This window comes from Lynx canadensis, chromosome F2 (assembly GCF_007474595.2).
Source record: "Lynx canadensis isolate LIC74 chromosome F2, mLynCan4.pri.v2, whole genome shotgun sequence".
Lineage (NCBI taxonomy): Eukaryota > Metazoa > Chordata > Mammalia > Carnivora > Felidae > Lynx > Lynx canadensis.
The window spans coordinates 60,664,186-60,681,270 of record NC_044320.2 but is presented as its reverse complement, the minus strand read 5'-3'; the positions used below and the strand labels follow the sequence as shown (position 1 = coordinate 60,681,270).

The window sequence follows — 17,085 nt, the reverse complement described above, 5'->3', positions numbered from 1 at the left end:
AGGGCAAAGGAAGAGGGAACTGCAGCCCAGAGCCAAAAACTTGTTTGTTTTTACTTACCCTTCCCCACCACATACCCCTTCATATGTCAAAATACCTCAACGTTTAAAGTAAGGCTTCATTGAAATCTAATCTGTGTTGAAAGAGCAAAAATAGACAAATTTGACATAAGAAACGCGATGCTTTGTAAAATCTACAAGTCTCAAAGGAAAAGAATAATACTTTCTCAGTGTTTTTGTTTTTTACGAGAGAATTATTTAAAGAATGTTTTCCTTTTCCACTTGAGTCCTTGAGGCGCTCACATCTGTCTTTGTCTTTATAAATTTGTGAGTGCTTTGCTTTGCATGGATCATAACTCTTACAAAACCCTGTTGAGGTGCAACGGTTTTAATAATTACAGGTCACCGATGAGGAATCGAGCTTCAGTTATTTTGACTTGCACTGGCAGAATTGCATTGTGAGTGACAGAACTTGTGTTGCTGATGGCCCATAATTAACACTTTTCTCTATCAAAAAAAAAGAAAAAAGACAGAATTCTCTCCCCTCTTTAGTCCGTGGATGTCCCTCATAAAAAAAAGCCCAGCTCACTGTTCTCAATACCAGTGGAAGTCAGCAGGACCAGCAGCAAGCATAACACACAAGCATTGCTCAAAATACGCCTGTAACTGAAGTGTATTTTTCATTGCCAAGTACTTTTTCATTATTTCAGAGATGCTTTTTTTTTTTTTTAAGCATCTAATTCTAAGGCTTTCTACCACTACTAAGTGGTTAAAAACTACAGTAACAACTCTGCTGAGTTGTTAGCCAAGTGAATCCTGTGATGAGTCATTTTGCTTGTGCTTCCCGAGTACTTACCCTGGGCTGTTACTATTAACAGTAACTGCCTGATGTGACACAGGAGACATTTAACTCCCCTCCCCCTCCACTTTCCTCCCCTCCCGGTGCTCCTCCTGAGTTGCGTTCAGTTCAGCGTACTTCTTTGAGTTACTGAAGCTCCTCTTAAGCCATCAGCTTCAGACAGGATTCCTTGGCTCCATGATGTAGGATGAGGAAATCAGGACCCCTAAACTCTGCGTTTCTGCTCTCCCCAGCTTCCCACACCCTCCTATTACTAGCACATGGTCAAGGGCTCTGTTTGGATTGATTTGGTTCGTTTTTAGCCTTCAGTCTAATAATTATAATGGAATATTTTGTGCTTTAGATATGGGTTGATTCTAAAAAATCAGAAACCAATAAACCTGTATTATGATTATAGAGTGACTATATTATTCACATTAGATCCTAGAAGTGTGACTAACTCAAAAAATGTAATCTTATAGCATGAATTTATGCAATTCAAAGAAGTGTCAAGGTAAATTGTATTCTCTCTCTCTCTCCATTCCCCCTTCCCCAGTAGCTCAAAATCATGCCATATTTTAGTTTGCTTCACATTTTGACCATACTTCCATTTTCAATTTTTCCTTGGAATTTTTATCTCCATTTTTAAAGTAATCCATGTTCATAGTTTCAAAAGTAAAATTTTAACATGGAGCTTAAAATGGAAAACATTCTGCGCTTTCACTGCCCCCACAGTTCTGCTTAAAGGTGACCAACCATTCTGAACTCTTTCAACTCTCTTCTCAAGGATTGATTTTTATAGTTAATAAAAATATGCTTATACTGCTGTTTGTTATTTTCCAGTTGGAGCTGTTAGATTATTGACCCTCCGCTATATAGGATGAGGTTTTTGGGTCTCTTGCATGCTCTGCCCCGAGTTCCCACAAACACACACGTTGCACCATATGCATGCTTCTCCTCCCCGGTTCTTCCAGGGTATTTGTACACACATTTGGTTAAATCAGGAATCAGTGTTTGTATTATTTACAACTCTCCGTTACACCTGTGCTGTATGTACCCATCATTTATCATCTCCAAATTCTCTGACCCAACTGAAAATCTCTGAATACATTGAAATATGTCAGATATTCTGTTGATTTCATTGTTTTCTTTTTTTTTTTTTTTTAATTTTTTTTTTTCAACGTTTATTTTTGGGACAGAGAGAGACAGAGCATGAATGGGGGAGGGGCAGAGAGAAAGGGAGACACAGAATCGGAAACAGGCTCCAGGCTCTGAGCCATCAGCCCAGAGCCTGACGCGGGGCTCGAACTCACGGACCGCGAGATCATGACCTGGCTAAAGTCGGACGCTCAACCGACTGCGCCACCCAGGCGCCCCTGATTTCATTGTTTTCTTGATGACACCCTTCCTCCTGCTCTCTTGCATCTCATCGCCCTCCAGGCCTGCCACACAGCTCTCAAGCTTATCATCTTTGCCCTGGGGACTCCAGTCATCTCTCCTGCATTGGATTTCCTATTTCCTGGATCCTCTTTCATGGTTTACACTCTCATTTAGGTACAACACCTCTTTCTGTACCTTCTCAAGAAAAAGATGCATAGGATGGAAAATTATTACATCTTGCATGTTTGAAAATATCCTTATTCTATCCTTGTATTTGACCAATAATTTTATGGGATATAGAATTTTAATTTGGAAAATACTTTGTCATAGAATTTCAAAGGCAATGCTTTCTTGCCTTTGTTGCCAAATACTGCTTTAGGTAGTCTGATAACCATTGTGATTACTAATCCTTGGCATGTGATCTACATTTTTCTCTCTGGAAGCTTTTAGATTCTCTTATGTCTCCAATGATCTAGAATTGCATGGTAATGTGCTTGGATGTGAATTTTTTTTTCTTTTTTTTTTTTTTTTTGAAGTTTTATTTATTTACGTAATCTCTACATCTAACATGGGACTCAAACTCAGCCCTGAGGTCAAGAGTTGCATACTTTTCCAACTGAGCCAGCCAGGCACCCCTGTTTTTTGTTTTTTGGGTTTTTTTTTTAACTAATGAGACAGACACCTAGTGGCTTTGGAAATGCATATGCTAAATTCTGAAAAACGTATTATTCTTTAGTAATCTCCCTTCTAGTTTCTTTGTAATCTCTAGAATTCCCATTATCCAGATGTTGGGTCTCTGATCTTCTGATTTTTTATCTTTTGCCTCCTAATTTCTCTGTGTAATTTTTTTGTTTACTTTGTGGGGGAAATGTTGCTAAACTTCCAAATTTTACAATATTTATATATCTCCTATCAAACTTTTTAACATCCAAGAGGTTTTAATTCTCCTTTTTAAGGTTTTAATGTTCCCTTTTCTGGGCATCCTGTTCTTATTTCGCGACTGATATTATTTCATCTCTTTTCATTCTGGCATTGCTTATTGCCTCTGAGTTTGTTCTGTTGTTTGATTGTTTTCTTTTTAATTTTGGTTTCTCTGTTTGCTAGTGGTTTTCCCCAAGTGTCTGCTTGTCCTGGACTATTCATTTATATTTATGAGTGAGAATTAAAAAGCTGACAGGAAGCTCTGTGAGCACTGGTGGACACTCCCACGTCGAGATCCAGGCATCCCTGGATAGTGATCGGACAGGAACTTGGCTATTTTAACTGTCAGTACCTGCAGTCACTTCTCTTGGATGATGGATTTCCTCAGAGAGGAATCTAACATACTGCTGCGAGCGAACGGGAGTGGGAGTGAGGGAGGGAAGCATATGCCCCTGCTTGCAGTATCTCAGAGAATGTGGTGGAGAGACCTTGGGGGTGGGGGGTGGGGGGGGTCACAGTTCAGAAAGGAGACTCACTCAGTTTCTGTTCTCAGTTGTTTCTGGCATTTCCAATCAGGAGTCCCTCCCAAGAGTAGACCTGTGAGGCTGTTGCCTGGCTGCAGAGAATCTAAGGCTCTGTCTCATGTACCAGTTGTCAACCATTCCATTAAAGGAAGTATCTGGAACCTTTCCAGGGTGCTGTAAATTACCTTGCTTGCTCAGATTAACTCCAGTAGGCATTTGGCTGTCTCCTCTCTTCTTAGACAGCCATCTGCTTTTCTGGTCCCAGAATCTGGTGGCCATCCCTTTTCTGCTATCTTTTTCTCTCTTGAGCCTCTTATCATTAAATTTTTTATCTTAAAAAAAAAAAAATCCTTTAGCTGTAAGTTTATTGGGAATTGGGAGGCAAATATATGTTCAACCTGCCATGTTTAAATGGAAAAAAAAAAAAAAACCCTATTTAGGACCCTAATAAGGCTTCTGAATCCTTGTACCTCTGGAAGTCTTTATCTTGCCTTCACGCTTTATTGGTAGTTTGGCTGATAGAGAATGCTAGTTTTAAAATTATTTTCCCTTAGTTTTTGGAGGACTTATTCCATTAGACCTCAAGCATCCACGAATACTGATGAGATGTCCAGGTCTCTGTTTTCTAAACAACTTGAGTTATATATTTGAACCTTCACTAGAATATTCTTAGAGGGTAGAACCAGTTTTGCATCGTTTTACGCATACCTAGATATGATGGCTACATTATTGCTGTTGGTATTCATGCTTAATTATTTATAGCAATCGCAAATAAAAACATCCCAAGAAAGATCGTAAAAAGAGAATAATGTGGTTATAGTTTACCTTGATCCTTTTTCTTTTTTTCCTCCCATCTCTTCTTTTTCATGCTCCCCTTCTGAGTGATCACCATTCCTAATTCTTTCCTTTGTCCTTCCTGAGTGGGTATACATATTTTTTGGTATATTTATTTTTGTTCAAATTACTTTCCACATACACTTTTGAAAATCAATCTGTTAAGTAATTCTACGATCTACACATCGTTGTGGAGTGTCTGTGGAAAGGACCCTAGCTGTATGATACTCACTGAGAAAGTATACTGAAGAGGTCTCAAATACTCTGATCTTTAACTTTGAAAGTTGAATTGTTAGTTCTTCTTTAGTCCCTTGGACTATAAGTTTCGGTCATGAATTGTTTCCTTGGACTCTGCTAGAATTAATAACAAGCTTCTCAAAACCATTATTTAATACTTAAGTCTTCTAGCCTATGAAATTCTTCTCAAGAACAGAAATAACAAAAGTATAGTTTACTGTGGGGTGCCTGGGTGGCTCGGTCGGTTAAGCGTCTGACTTTGGCTCAGGTCATGATCTCACGGTTCGTGGGTTCGAGCCCTGCATTGGTCTCTGTACTGACAGCTCGGAGCCTGGAGCCTGCTTTGGATTCTGTGTCTCCCTCTCTCCCTACCCCTCCCCCGCTCACACTCTCTCTCAAAAAATAAACATTTAAAAAAATAAAAAGTGTACTTCACTGTGAAAGTAATAAATGGCCAGCACTAGAAACTAAATACATAAGGTGAAAAATGATTTTATACAACTCAAATATGTTAAATGATAGAACACATCCTGGAACTATAAATACAGCATAGCTTTACCGCTGATAGTCTTTATATGTATGCCTATCACTTCTGAAGGATTTTTTTAAATTTTGTTTTTGGTGAAATTTTGTTCATTCTCTGACCAGTCCAGAAAATTGGGGTATTTTCTAGTCAAACAAATCAAGACCTCTTAAAAATGTGAGCAGAAAGTTTATTAACTGGTATAAAAATTTTAAGTAACATTAAAATTACCCAGGAAAGCTTCAAAAATCTTGCTTTACAAATGTTAGAAATGGTCTTAAAATGTTAATACTGAACTTACAGTTTAAGTTTCCTAACCTTGATGAGACTCAAATTTTTTATTATTAACTTCTGAAGAATGTAATTTACCATAAAAACAACTCTGACAGTTAAATGAATATATAGTCAGAAATATTGCTACTCTCAGCATCAAATATCGAGGAATTTTTTCCATCCCTAGTGATTTGCTATTGTCATTCTGTCATTACATGATAAGTACCAAGAAATACGTATTTTAGTAAATCATTTGTTAGTGAATAATATCTTATACAAATGAAACCGAAGAAGTTTGAATTTTAAGATGCCGTTCTCCAGAGAAAATATCCTAGGTTTAGAGTTTGTTTCAAAATTGTGGAAAGGGCTTAGCTTTCACGGCTGTCTTTGACATCATCTGGCTTTTCATCACAGCTGAGTCTGGCTGAGAGGCAGAGATTCGGCTCTGGGGCTGCCTGCCGAGTGACCAGTCCTCCCGGGTCCTTCAACAAGCCACCTTGCCTCTGCTTCACTGGTTTTCCAATTATAAGATAAGAAGACTAATACTTCTCTGTGTATGTGTGAGAGCATCACATTTGTAATAAAGTCCACGTCTTCCATCATTTATACCTCTGCCTTCCACCCCAAACATAAGAAAATGTATGCTGTAGAAAAAAGCAGTAAGCCTACCTTGGTTAAACTTGAACTTAGTTTGAACTGAAATCTGAAAGATTATTTTAGTCAGCATCAAGTTTTAAGCCTTGGAAATCATCTTAGACGCTAATGGTAAAATTTTCGCACTCAAAGCATTGTTTCATCCGTTGGTGCCAAAATTCTCCTCGTGAAAGTTACCGCATTTAAGGAACTTGTGTGGACCTAGAATGGACATGTGATTTGTCTTGTCAATTAACGAAAAACAATTTCTTCTTCAAAAAAGCATTTTTAACTTAGCTGTTGGTTTTTCATTACAAAATGCTTCCTAAATCTTAAACGACATGTCCTGTTGAAAATTACTTGTGACTATTTTCTTGAAATTATTCTTTCACAATTTACGGAATAATATATGGGCAATGTATATGTGACCGTGTGCATATACACCTGTATAACATATTTTAAAGTGAGAAGATTTTAAGAGATTACAGAATAGAAAGAATGCGACATTCAAACATGGATACCTTAAATGACAATTTAACCCACCAATACATGGACCATGGTGTAGTAATTTTAGTGCAAAGAGACATGTATTTTGTGTTGTGTGGGCCACCTCTTGAATGAGACTGACTCTGCAGAAGGCCAAGGACTACAGGAGCCTCGGTGTAGCAGAAATGAAAATAAAGGCACTACGTATCTTCGGAACTGGCCCGTAAATTTTCTTTCTCTTCTTCAGAGTGTGGCAATGACATGTGTTCAGGGACTTGGGCCAAACGGTTTTTGAAGGTTTATGTAGCACTGAACATGACTTGGTAAATATTTGGCATGTTTACAAACACATTCTGAAATATTTACATCGCCATCTATATAAAAATAAAGCTGTGAACAGCTGGACAAGAGCACTGATCTACTCGCCGAACTTTTTTCCAAGTTCCTTGACATCGAGGATTGCCAATTGCTTGCCAGTGGAGAGTTTGATTTCTGAAACGATATTTTGAAAATGGCAGTTACGCTAAAAGCAAACCAAAGAGAATTCTAATTTACAGAATTATAAATTGAGGGGTTTTGTTGTTGTTTAAAGAATGATCGTATTTGGAGTTTTGAAGTGCATGACAAATTGAAATTTAAAAAAACAGTGATCACAAACTGAGTTTCCCTTCTTTGGGTTCTGTCAAAGCAAGTTACAAATTCATCTCTATTTGAGGACACCCTCGTTGAGAGAGCAGTTTGAGGTTACCGTGTTCATTTCTCTCACTTGACCTGAATATATGAAGTGTTACACAGAGGAAAATGGCTCCCTAGTTCATGTGTATTAAAATTGGAGGGCTCTGCCCAAACGATCTTTTGTAATCACCTCCAACTCTTTGATTCCATAATGAAAAAAACGGGAGAAGCGGGAAGAACGAAGCCAGGTTATTAAAATTATTTTTTTTTTAAGGGCACTGGAAATTCAGCCAGGGTTCAAGGTACTTTATGGATACAAATTAAATTATAAGTTCATTTAAAGACAAAATATAGATGAGATATTCAGAAAAATTTAAGTCTAAATATCTGGTTTCTTACCCACTTTACTGCTCATGTCGTGTACTCCTTACAAAGGCTATTAGGCACAAGTGACTAATAAACATAAATTCAAGTTATTAAATATTAAAATACACTTTGGGAGTAATGACTAGCTGAGAAGGTTCACATTTTACCTTCTAATCTGTACTTTTACCAGTTCCACCTGATATACTTAAAACTGTAATCTATGTGCGACCGAAATTGGCCCTTGTCCGATAGCTGACCAGCATGAGGTCTACTCTTCTCTTGGTTAGGAATAGTGCCATTGGATTTAACTGATAAATGAGTACAAGACTGGGATAGATATTCAGGGTAATTAAATGTTTTCAGGGTCAATTCTTTTGGCCAATCCATAGGTTTCTATCAGTTTCTGATCCTGCAAACCTGCGCCCACCACCGTCTCAGCCGTGGTTTTATGACCACCCCACTGAGCAGTGGTTCTGAAACATCGCTGTGGGAGTGAATCATCTGGGCAGGGGTCAGCAAACCACAACCTATGGGCCAAATCCAGCCTACCTCTTGTTTTTGTGTGGTCTGTTAGTCAAGAATCATTTTTTGTTGTTTGTTTTAAAAAGTCAAAAGAAAATCAAAATAATATATCATGACACAGGAAAATTATATGAAATTCGAATCTTCGTGTCCACAGATACAACGTTAGAACAGAGCCAAGTGCATCTGTTCAGAGTCTGTGGCTGCTTCCATGCCACGATGGTAGTTGAGTAGTGAGACAGACCATACGGCCCCCAAAGCTGAGAGTATCTACTCTCTGCCAACTCCTGACCTCGAAGATTGTTAAAAATCCACCCCCAAAGACTCTGATTCCGTTAGGCTCACGTGGGGCTTGGGAATCCGTAGTTTTTAAATCAGCGTCCAAAGAGGTTCGGATTCAAGTGGTTTTCAAAACACTGCTTTGGAGTGATCATGTTTTCAGTGGTCATTTGGCAGCATGGTCCGAACCAAGATCCAAATTTACCCATTCATCACTGATACAGAGCCTCTGAGTCCCGCAGTGTAAACGGGGCCCTGGATTCAGGAATTGCTAGACAAAAGATTCTCCTTACTTGGGTTTTGACTCCCAAATCATGCCCTGATTTGCTGTTCAGGACACAGGACAAATATCTCCAAATAAAAACCAGAAAGACCCTTCAGCGAATGTCTCTCCCTTACCCATCCGAGTCCAGGCCATCTCCAGAACAGCGAAGGCTCACAGAGTTCATAGCTGGGGGTTGGCAGTCCACACACACCGTGTACCCCTCCCGGAGATACTGCATCCATCGAGTCAGGGGTCGGTTTTCCAGAGCACAGTGATGAGTCAATGACTCAGTCTTGAACTCCATACAGTATCTAGAGCCAAAACAAAAACAAAACCAAAAACCCACAAGAGTTGCAAGTGCTGTCATTAGCGGTAGCCTAATGCCGCAGAAAGTCTCGGGAAGGCTGCAGGCGCCGAGGATATGTGACAGACTGGAGAAGGTAGCGCCGGGCACTTTCCCAAGCTACGGCACCAGTCACACGATGCCTTGTCAAGCCTCTCATTTGCTGAACGAAGACGATGGGTGATGTCCGACTGGCAACCCCAGTGAAGTGTGTGGTGCTTTTCCAATCCATGATCGAATGACCTGGTCAACGTGAATTTGCAGAAATTTGGATATCCTGTATCCCACCTAGTCTGACCACCAAATTGTGTGCAAAAAGCATATTTCCGTAGGAAAATGGCCCTCAATAACTTTGCTGATATCTTAGAGAATGATAGAAATCGAATAAGAACTGGCTTGAGCTTGAAAACATGTAAGCCCCCAGAGAGCTTGCCCTCGATGCCCCGAGCAGCACCCAGGCTTTTCTGGCCCCGCGGGCCCTCCCTACGCACCCCACCGGCTCACCTGGGTGATTGGCAATGACGGTGAGTTTAGACTCGAACCCAAGCATCACAAATTGGGCATCGCAGATCAAAGGAAATGGGAAGCGGAGATGTTTTTCTGTGACAGAGGCTAGTGTCGCCTTATGCTGAACTGTGGAAATCTCTGCGTGACTAGACTCCAAAAGCCCGGGGGGAGCATCCAGACATGGGTGAATATTTTAGAGCCTTGTACTAAAAAGCAACATGATTTTACAATTCTTCAGGGAAGCAAAGCATATTAAAACTCCTGCACGTTGCATTTTCAGTTCTAATTAAGTAAGCTACAATGGGCTAGTTTCTTACCCGTGGAATTATGAGCTGTCCTAGGTTAGATGGAAAGCGACTGGAGAGTCTGCTTCAAAGAGCTTTAACAGTGCTAGGCCGTTTATTAGGTACCTCTAGGTCCTGAGGTAGGAAATTCTATGACGCAGCTTCAATCAACTTTCGACAGACAGCTTAACCCAGACGTCTCTTCATTATTTTCTCATCAAATTCTCCTAACAACGCCATGTGGTAGGCATTAATATTCTCATTTTTCAAGAAGAAAAACTGAGGTGGGACAACATCTCCAAGGTCTTACGGCCAGTGAGTGGCCGTGTGGAGGTCTGAACATACAACTGTCTGGTGTCCCTATGCTGACAGCTGAAGAGGGGACTGCAGGTAGGCCCAGAGCTCCCTCCCAGCCTGTGCCTTCCTTCTTGATAAAAATCCTCAGAGCTGAGGTGTGGGCCACATTCAAACACATGGGTGCTGGTGTCCGTGTTCCCGTAATGACTATAAGAGGAACATCCTTAGTATGATTGAGAAAGTGATATCCTCATTTTATATAGCGTGTTTCTTGTTGATCAGACCTCAGAGACAGATCTTTGCAGCCCCACAAAAACAGGGCCCAGCCCTGTGGTAAAGAATCACATTTTATCCAGAGTCAAAGAACAAGTAACAGAAGAAAACCCATCACACCTACTTGACCTTTATGGGCTGACTTGACCATACACTGGAAAAGCAGGAGCTGAAAAACTCAACCCAAACAATACAAAACAAAAACAGCAAATTACCCGCTGTCCTCTGTGTCTGTAGACCACTGTGGAGATGTGGATTGTCGTGTTCTCTCCTTGTTGAATGCAGAGGTAGTTATGAAGGCAGGGACTAGAAAAGAGAGAATGGCATTGCACACGTGCAGCCTAAAGCCCTCAGAATGACCTTTCCCAAACTTGGCATCTGTCCTATCGAGAGCCCCCCATCCCTAAGTACAAAGGTCCATGGCACATTACCAAGGACTGAGACGAGGCCAAGGTACAGTGTCCCCAGAACCCAGCTCAAAGACTGTGTGCACACAGACGGGCAGCTACAGGCAGGCTTGTCCGCGGTAACAAGTGACACTGTGTGAAAAGGGGGCCAGGGTTAAAAAAATACACGAGGAAGCCGTAAAAGATGAAGAGGAAACCGAGGGGGAAAAGGGAGAGAAGGTTTTTTTTTTTTTTTAAATGAAAGGAAGAAAAATAGAAAAGGGAAAGATAGGAAGAACAAAGTAAGGGAAGAGGAGGAAGAAGACAAAAGAGAGAGAAAGGAGGATGTAAGGAGAAAAAGAGACAACCAGAGAGAGAGGAAATGTGAAAAGGAGAAAATGGAAGTAGAGGAAGGAAATGTAAGTGCCCCCCGGGTCTCTGCAACAGCAGCCTGGAAGCCTCGCTGCCTGCCCCATGGTCTCAGAGTGACTGCCTAATGCCGGCCAGCACATCGTCCTCCCCATGCCAACCCTCAGCCTCGGAGAAGGAAAGTCAGTTTGGCCCTCTCCTCCTTCCTGTCCCCAACCCCAACCCAACTCACTGCTCTAGACAGGAGAGAAGAAAGGGAGCCAGGAATCCTCGCCTCCCACCTCTGCTCTCTTCTTTCACTGATTTTGTTTGTGCGTCTCCTTCCTATTTGCTGCTAAGTGTGGGGAGGCATCTGTTCCTATGTACAGTATAGCACCTGGAGATAACCTCCCGATGCCGCTCTGCTGTCACCTCAAGACAAGGCTTTGCCCTTTCCATCCCTGTGGCCCTCACACATTTACGCACTTAGCAAGCATGAAGGCAACGAATGGTGGCTTGGTGGGTGAATGATGTCACGGAATCGCCACTGGGACACACAGATCCTACTTCCCTGTGGTCTTCTGTTCCCACACTGAGCCTTGCGGCTGAGATGGCTCAACAATCCTTCCTCCCTTTTGTTTCAGAAACTGGACCATCCCAGGAAGGGCAGACACCAGCTGATGTTGGCTTGCGCGATGCCAGAGTCATCGTGAGCAAGCTGGACGAGGGTACCAGCTGGAAAATAGATGCCTCGAGCCGACATGCTCACTTTACCTGGCTCCTTGTTGCCACAAGATGGCAGCCCTAATTCTTTTTTAGATTTTCCTAAGGAGGCTTTTTCATATTACTGGGGAACGGAACGCAGCAGTGGCCTAATACCTGGTGGCCTTTTCCTCCTACGAGTTGCAGGTATTGTTTGTGTCCTGGGTGCTTTGGTGCTCAATCTCTTCAGTCCCATCTAGCATGAGCCCTCAGAGTCTCAGCTGTGAGGCTCTGTTGCTGCGCTAACGTGTTTCATTGTTTTCCAGAGAACACGCCCCTCTTTCTAAATGTGACCGTGGCTTTGGAACTTCCAAAATCCACGGACAGAATTGAAAAGAACACGTAAGCGCGTGTATGTTAGGATCCTGCCGCCTCCCTCAGACCTCGTCATCCAAAACACAAACATCTGAAGGATGTTAGCTTTCCCACCAGTTCTTCCCGTTTCTGTCCTGCCGCGTTTCCCAGGTTATTCAGTGAGTGGACGATGCAATTGCTGCTAAGTCCACGTGGCCTTGTACCAAACTATGACATTTTCGGGATGTGTTTCTTTAGCTCAAAACATTTATTTGATCTCCTCATTTGTACTGCATGTTTTATTACAAAAGTTCAAAGGCAATGCACCTAATATATAGCTGGGGGGGGGGGGTGCGCAGGGAATGAGGTTAGGAAGGAGAGGGCAAGAATAGGACTATAATATCTGATATCAAATCCTTTAAAAAAGCGATGTCATAATAATAATGATGAAAGTGAACAGTGACACACTTCTAGGTTTCCAGGCATAATGCTGAGCACCTTTCATGTGTTAATGCCTTTGACTCATAACAACAGCCCTCTGGGATAGGTGCTATTATTTCCCCCATTCCACAGATGGGGAAACTGAGGCACAGAGAGGTTGAGGAGCGTGTTTAAGGCTCCCGTCTAAACATGGCAGGGTCAGGCGGTGTCTCTGAACCCACGCTGTCACTGCCTGGAGACTAATGTCATGTGGATCACAAGGTTTCACTCTTTTATGCAGCATATTTCCTATGAATTGCTTACATTCTGCTTTATTTTCCCTTTCCGTCCCTAATCGCTATCTTTAACATGAAGTAACCTTTAAAAGAGGAAAAGAGGGGGCCCCGGCTGGCTCAGTCGGTTGAGTCTCCAACCGACTCTTGGTTTTGGCTCAGGTCATGCTCTCACAGTTCAGTTAGTGAGTTCGGGCCCTGAGTCGAGCTCCTCTTGAACAGTGCAGACAGAGCCTGCTTAGGATACTCTCTCTCTCTCTCTCTCTCTCTCTCTCTCTCTCTCTCTCTCTCTTCCTCTGTGCCCCTCCCCCGCTCACACTCTCTCTCTCTCAAAATGAATAAACTTTAAAAAAGTAAATAAAGAGGAAAGGGGACTTGGTGAGCCCTTTCCCAAGTCCCCTCAGGCCCCAGGAGAGAGGGAGGGGTGGCGTGGGAGCTGTGGCCCTGGAGGGGTGGGGCAGGCTCACGGCACAGATTAACACCTGCTAGGACAGCACCTTGTATGCTTACAGCCTGCTTATTTACAAAGTACCTTCTCCTCATGTGTCACTGGTCTTCACAAAAGCTTTATACAGAGAGGTGCCACGAATGAGGTGCTCTCGGCAGAAAACTGAGGCTCAGACAAGTTAAATGAAGGGAAAATACATAGTAAATGATGAAGCGAGAACCCCAACACAGGAGATAGCTTCTGGTTCTTAAGATCTACCGTCCACATTCAGTGTCAAACCTCTGAGGGTATGACCCATCATAAAAGCAAGCCAGTGGGGCACCCGGGGGGCTCGGTCGGTTAAGCGTCCGACTTCAGCTCGGGTCATGATCTCACAGTTCGTGGGTTGAAGCCCCGCATCGGGCTCTGTGCTGACAGCTCGGAGCCTGGAGCCTGCTTTGGATTCTGTGTGTGTGTGTCTCTCTCGGCCCCTTCCCTGCTCATGCTCTTTCTCTCAAAAATAAAAAAAAAAAAAAATTAAAAAAAATTTTTTTTAATAAAAGCAAGCCAGTAACTCTGGAACTTGTCTCTTCTGTGTCCTAGCCCCTCAAGACCTGGGCTTGTTTCGGTGGCACATTTTGCAGACAGGGGGCACTTTCTCCCCACATGAGTCTTCAGAAAATAGACCAGGAGCCAGATTGCCTGGAGGTCTCTGACCCAGCACCGCTTTTTAATATTAATTTAATTTAATTTCCATTACTTAAGAGTGGTAAGTAATTTAGAAATTATTTTTGCCTTCAGTTCCACTGCAGCTTACGTGTGGAAGAACGTAGCCGGGTGCCCGGGGACAAAGGCTCTCAATAAAAGCTAGTTCCCCCTCCTTTCCCCTTCCTGGCAACAATATTCAAATGTAATAGAGTCTTTGTTAAGAGGCTATTTGCCAACTTTTCTGGCATCCTTTCAGCCTACCATTGTTCGGTTTTATAACAACTCGACTTGTAAAAGCGTGGCGCGGCACATACTTACTTTGAACATGAAAGTAAATTGAATTTGCTTAGAAAATTTCATAAAGTCCTCTGACACAACGGGGTGTCCCCAAAGCAGGCTTAGAACCACTGGTCTGTAGGTACAGTGTAAACGAGGACAGACGGAGAACATGACAGAACACCAGCCTGGACACACACAGGTTATGATACACATCGATCTCCTTTCAGAAGGAGTCCGTATGTACAATCAAGATAATCATATGGCTTTTTGGATTTGTTTTTATGATAAACATATAGTCAAGATATGCATTAAAGGAAACGGGAAAAATTCAATAGCTACTTGATCTTCATTAATAAGAGAGCTTCAGGGGTGGGGTTTCATTCACTAGCCTCACAGGGCCTCCCTATTTCTACTCATTTACCAGAACCTGTAATTGCAATTTTATTTTATTATTATTTTAATGTTTATTAATTTTTGAGAGAAAAACAGAGCGGAAGAGGGAGACACAGAATGCAAAGCAGGCTCCAGGCTCTGAGCTGTCAGCACAGAGCCCCAACGTGGGGCTGGAACTCACAAACCACGAGATCGTGACCTGAGCTGAAGTGGGACCATCAACTGACTGAGCCACCCAGACGCCCCTATTTTATTATTATTTTCTAAAATTTTTATTTATTTATTTTGAGAGCGAGAGAATGCATGGGCAAGAGGGGAGGGGCAGAGAGAGAGAGAGAGAGAGAGAGAGAGAGAGAATCCCAAGCAGGCTCCATGATGTCAGCACAGAGCCCCATACAGGGCTCGTTCTCATGAACCATGAGATCATGACCTGAGCCAAAACCAAGAGTTCGATGCTTAAATGACTGAGCCACCCAGGAGCCCCTATAACTGCGATTTTAGCTCTAATGATAACAGGAACAGCAAAGCAATATCAGGAAGAAAAACCCTGGGGCCCCTGGGTGGCTCAATCGGTTAAGCATCCGACTCTTGGTTTCAGCTCAGGTCACGGTCTCATGGTTTGTGGGATGGATCCCTGCATTGGGTTCCATGCTGTCAGGGAGGAGCCTGCTTGGGATTTACTCTCTTTCCCTCTTTCTCTACCCCCACCCACCCCCGCTCAAAATAAATAAATAAAACATAAAACTTTCTCTCAAAATAAATAAATAATTGTGTTTTGTTTTGTTTTTTTTTTAAGAGGGAAAACCCCACAGGATTTAGAGCCCTGAGATCCAGGGTTAGATTCTGGAAGTCCTTCACAAATGCTGTCACCTCCCTGAGCTCCAGTGTCCTCTTGGTTTCAAGGATAATGATGCTATTCTACCTCCAAGGTAAGAAGAATAATGGCCTTTCAAAGGTGTCCACATCCTAATCTCCAGGGCCCGTGAGAATATTATGTTATTTCATCAAGAAGAAGGAAAGTTGCAGATGGAATGAATGGTCGACCTTAAAATGGGGAGATTATCCTGGATTTTCTAGATGGGCTGAATCACAAGAGTCCTTCAGAGAGGAAGTCGGAGGATGTTACTACAAAAGGAAGCACAGAGAGATGCAATGCAGCTGGTTGTGAAGATGGAAAAGGGGGCATGAGGAAAGGAATGTGACAGTCTCTGGATGATGGAAAATGCAAGGAAATGGACTGATTCTCCCCCAGAGCCTCCAGAAAGGAACACAGCTCTGCCAACACCTTGATGTTAGCCCAGGGAGACCTGGGTTGAACTTCTAGCCCACAGAGCCCTAAGATAATAAAGTTGTGTTGTTTTAAGCCACTAGGTTTGGGGTAGTTTGTTACAGTAGCCACAGGAAACGAATAGGCTCTCCTACAGGATTGCTACGAACACTGAATCAATAATGTCTATAGGAGCTCTCTGCCGTGAAAATGTGAGGGATTGCTACTCCATGCACCAAAGGCTCCCGCTCTGTGCATAGAGTCTAGTAGGGCGCGGGGCATAACAGGTGACCACGCAGCAGGATGGAGAGCCCCCGGGGGAGGTGGGTGCTCCTTCGCCATGCTTCCACACCAATCTGAGCATTCTTCTATCATGGCACTTGTCATCACCCTGAGTTACAATTAGCCGTGATATGTTTGTTGTTCGAGTCTGTTTCTCCAGACCCCAGCACAGTGCTGGCCGTTGTTAATGCTCAGTGGATCTTAAGTGAATGCATAGGAATCACGGTGACACAGGGCTTAGGGCAATCCACCAAATTCGATTTTCATGTCACTGCTCTCATTTCCCTTTTGTGGCCCATCATTTTCCAAGGTGTATTCCACAGAACACTAATGATTCACTGAGATCCCCTTGGGAAAAGGGTCATTAATTTTTTTTTAATTTTTTAAATGTCTATTTATTTTTTAAAGAGAGTGAGCAGGAGAGGGGCAGAGAGAGAGAGAGAATCCCAAGAAGGCTCCATGCTGTCAGCACAGAGCCTGATGTGGGACTCGATCTCACAAGCCGTGAGATCATGACCTGAGCCAAAAGTAAGAGTCAGAGGCTTAACCCCTTAACCGACTGAGTCACCCAGGCGCCCTGGAAAAAGGGTCATTTATTCAAATAAGGGGGGAAAGCAGCCCATACCGTATCTCCCTCTTACAGAATGAAAATGGTTATTAGCATAATAAAGCCTCTGAGAAGTTCTTCCATAGAGAAAACTGTCCAATTTATCCCACATTTTCCTGACCTACACCCTGTTTTGCATTGGCAAGCTTCTGCCTTCAGGAA

General features: G+C 42.6%; 1 protein-coding gene and 1 long non-coding RNA gene across 2 annotated transcripts in view; one reads left to right on the top strand and one right to left on the bottom strand.

The window, feature by feature from the left end:
- Positions 1-2,198: 2,198 nt before the first annotated feature.
- LOC115506078 lies at positions 2,199-6,858 on the top strand. Its single transcript, XR_003966213.2, has 2 exons — positions 2,199-2,389; positions 5,942-6,858. It is a non-coding gene; the product is annotated as an uncharacterized LOC115506078 (long non-coding RNA).
- A 162-nt stretch (positions 6,859-7,020) lies between these two features.
- The window catches only part of SBSPON (somatomedin B and thrombospondin type 1 domain containing), a 77,001-nt gene continuing 66,936 nt past the window's right edge, over positions 7,021-17,085 (bottom strand). The window contains exons 6-8 of the mRNA XM_030303897.1: positions 10,673-10,763; positions 8,888-9,064; positions 7,021-7,138 (exon numbers count right to left, since the gene is read on the bottom strand). Coding sequence (XP_030159757.1) covers positions 7,021-7,138; positions 8,888-9,064; positions 10,673-10,763 — 386 coding nt within the window. The remainder of the gene's footprint in view (positions 7,139-8,887; positions 9,065-10,672; positions 10,764-17,085) is intronic.